The sequence below is a fragment of the Sturnus vulgaris genome, chromosome 11 (assembly GCF_052056855.1).
Source record: "Sturnus vulgaris isolate bStuVul1 chromosome 11, bStuVul1.hap1, whole genome shotgun sequence".
NCBI classification, from domain to species: Eukaryota; Metazoa; Chordata; class Aves; order Passeriformes; family Sturnidae; genus Sturnus; species Sturnus vulgaris.
This window is the reverse complement of record NC_142253.1, coordinates 17,117,758-17,120,593: the sequence shown is the minus strand read 5'-3', so window position 1 is coordinate 17,120,593 and position 2,836 is coordinate 17,117,758. Positions and strand designations below refer to the sequence as shown.

The window sequence follows — 2,836 nt, the reverse complement described above, 5'->3', positions numbered from 1 at the left end:
AGTTTAATCAAAGAAGGCACCTCACCCTTAGCAGATTTAAAATTATTCTGTTCAATTACTGACAAATGTGTCAAATACATCCCTTAGAGGTCCCAAGGAAATAGGATTACCCACACTGAATATTCATCAGAGAGGAAAAGGAAAGTATTACTGCCTCCTCAAGAGGATAAAACAATGTCATGAGAACCGATTTCCAATCTTATCTAATAAAAAGGCAATTTGCCCCCAGACCTTTAACACCCATTTGTTAAACTAACCCAGAAATTTATTGGAGTGATAGACTAGAAACACACAATCAATTTTTAGAGAGTTTTAATTACTAAGAAAATTGCACTGTGCATTTCCTCCAGATTAAACAAACACCACTAGAAAAGCCTGACTGCGAGATAATAAGCAAAGAGCAAGAAGCAAGCCACAGCTTTTTCAAGGCAAACAAAGGAAAAACCTCTTTGTGAGCTGGAGTTCTGCCCTTTGCAGTTTGCCCAGACTTGCCCCTTCCCTCACTGTATGTTCCACCATGTTATTGACATAGCACAAGGAGGGGTTTTTTTGCTGACATACTCACACCAGACAAAGCTCCCTTTCATCAAGTGTTCAACCGTGCTGTAACACCAGGCTACAGAAATCAGCAATGCCAGGCAGCCTTCTAGAGCTGAATTAGAAACCAGTGCTTCTTAGAATAGGAATCACAGTATCTGCAAATTAAATCCTTTACTGAGATATCAACGCTGAGAGTATCCACATAAACCAGCAACACAAAGTTTTGTTATTACATCCAATCTGCTGTATTTGATACCTTCACTAAAACTTGTACCCAACTGGTATTAGAGACCCTGACAAAAATATGGAACTCAAAGCCAGAAACAGAAGGATTTACCTTCCAGAAAAGCCAAGGTAGTTGCAGCATTGATGATCATTTTCATTCGAGCTGCCTACATGGTGTAAAGTTGCAGTTTGAAACCCAAACACGATTTCCTTATAAATTCTTTTTTTTTTTTTTTTGCAATAGACCAAATGTTAGAAGAGAACCTTTGCTTCCGTTCAGAACCAAAAAAACCCACCTAGCTCTACACAGATTATTCAGCTGAAGACAGGCAGCCAGCAAGCTTTCCCAAAACTGAGTGGTTTGTTGTGATCTGAAATAAAGATTGATGTTCACTGCTACACCTCTTTAACTACAAAGCTTTCTGCAATTATTACAAATGGATAGAATAAGCTTTGGGAGCAATGTTAAAAGCCTGGGGGGGACAAAACAAAAAAAAACCAAAAAAACCAAAACAAATCAGAAGCATTTTAAGCGAGTATTTATTTTTCTACTCCCATATCTAGAAATAACAAGACAACTAATTCCCCACTTCTTTTTGCCAAAATATTTGGGTGTGATGGAACCTAGTCCTCAAATAAATGCATGCTTTGAAAAAGGAAAAATAAAGAGTTATTTCTGTGATTTGTGCCTCACAGTCAGACTTGAATGACCCTGAGAGAAGTCTGTGCAGACAAATCACTGGAAATATTTATGTTCAGTTTGTCAGATGTTTCCCAACCCCTCCCCCTTTTGTGTTATTGCTCTGCAAATTGCAGATTTTTTTTTTTTTAGCAAGTACTAATTTTGACTAAAACCCATCATAAAGAGTGTTACAATATTGCTTTTTATTACAAATAGGCAAAATTTTCTCGAAAATATAAATGTGTAAAACAATCCACCGACTGTACAGTGCATTTACAGGACACAACCCAGAAAGGAACATGCAGTGTAAAGAACTGCTTTATACATTTAGCCCTTGGCCACGAAGAACTTGGCGGTACTACCACGACTTTAATGACTAAAGGGTGAAGAAAATTACTAAAAACAAAAGAGCTCAGTTACATCTAACTTTGCCACGAGGTTGGGATACATACAACATCGTACAGGGAAGAGTTGTTTTTAACTAGAGACCGTCATCATGTTGTAACTCTTGGAAGGGCTGGATCTGCCAATTCTCCACTCCTCCTTGCAGCTGGTCCTGCTCTCCAGCTGTTTGGCCGCCTTTCCCCCAGGCTGGGGGCTTTCGTACAGCACACAGATAGACCCATCCTCACCTATGCGATAGGACACTTCGAAGGGGTCGACCCACAGCGTTAATTCGCTGGGTAAGAGCTGGAAGAGCCTCTCGTGGCTCAGTCCGATCATCCCCGCCGCCTTTCCTATCAAGGGGTCCATCTTATGGTTGATCCTGATGCAGCGGTAGCCGGAGCCCTTGGAGGGCACCAGGGGGAACCAGTGGTGCTTGTAGTGCTCTGCGGAGGGGAACAAAGAGGAGCTTCTGCGCGGGGCTGCGCTCCGCCGGACCCCGCGGGATGCGGGAGGGATGCGGGGGATGGAGCGAAGGGATGGAGGGGAGGGATGTCCCCCCCCCGGCACTCACCGCGCATCGCCTCCTGCAGGCACTCGCGGAAACACCGCAGCTGCTCCTCGCCGACCCCGCCGGCGGCCCGCAGGAGGCGGGTCACGAACGCGGCCGCCGTGGAGATCTCGGTCCTCATGTCCGCCCCGGCCCCGCTGCCAGCGCCGCCCGGCCCGGCCCGGCCCCCGCGGCCGGGGGCGGCTCCGCGCAACAGCCGCACGGCGCGGGCGGGACGGGGCGGGTTTGTTGTGCCGCCGGTGGGGCGGGACCGGCGCGGACAGCCCGGCACACACAGCGCACACACAGCTGTGCGGACTGCCCGCCCCGCCGGGCAGCGCTCGGTGGCCCCGGCTGGACGCGGCCCCGGAGCTCCGCCCGCCCGGCGCTCCTTGAGCCAACGGAAATAACGGGCGAGACGCGCGGCCGCGCTCTGCCCCCGCCTCCAGCCCAGC

General features: G+C 48.0%; 1 protein-coding gene across 1 annotated transcript; it reads right to left on the bottom strand.

Moving 5' to 3' along the window:
- Nucleotides 1-1,287: 1,287 nt before the first annotated feature.
- Nucleotides 1,288-2,597, bottom strand: LOC106849256 (protein BTG1-like). Its single transcript, XM_014869736.2, has 2 exons — nt 2,406-2,597; nt 1,288-2,277 (listed from the first exon to the last, which is right to left on the bottom strand). The coding sequence occupies exons 1-2, from the start codon at nt 2,521-2,523 to the stop codon at nt 1,925-1,927; spliced, it is 471 nt and encodes a 156-aa protein (XP_014725222.1). The 5' UTR covers nt 2,524-2,597; the 3' UTR covers nt 1,288-1,924.
- Nucleotides 2,598-2,836: the final 239 nt, after the last annotated feature.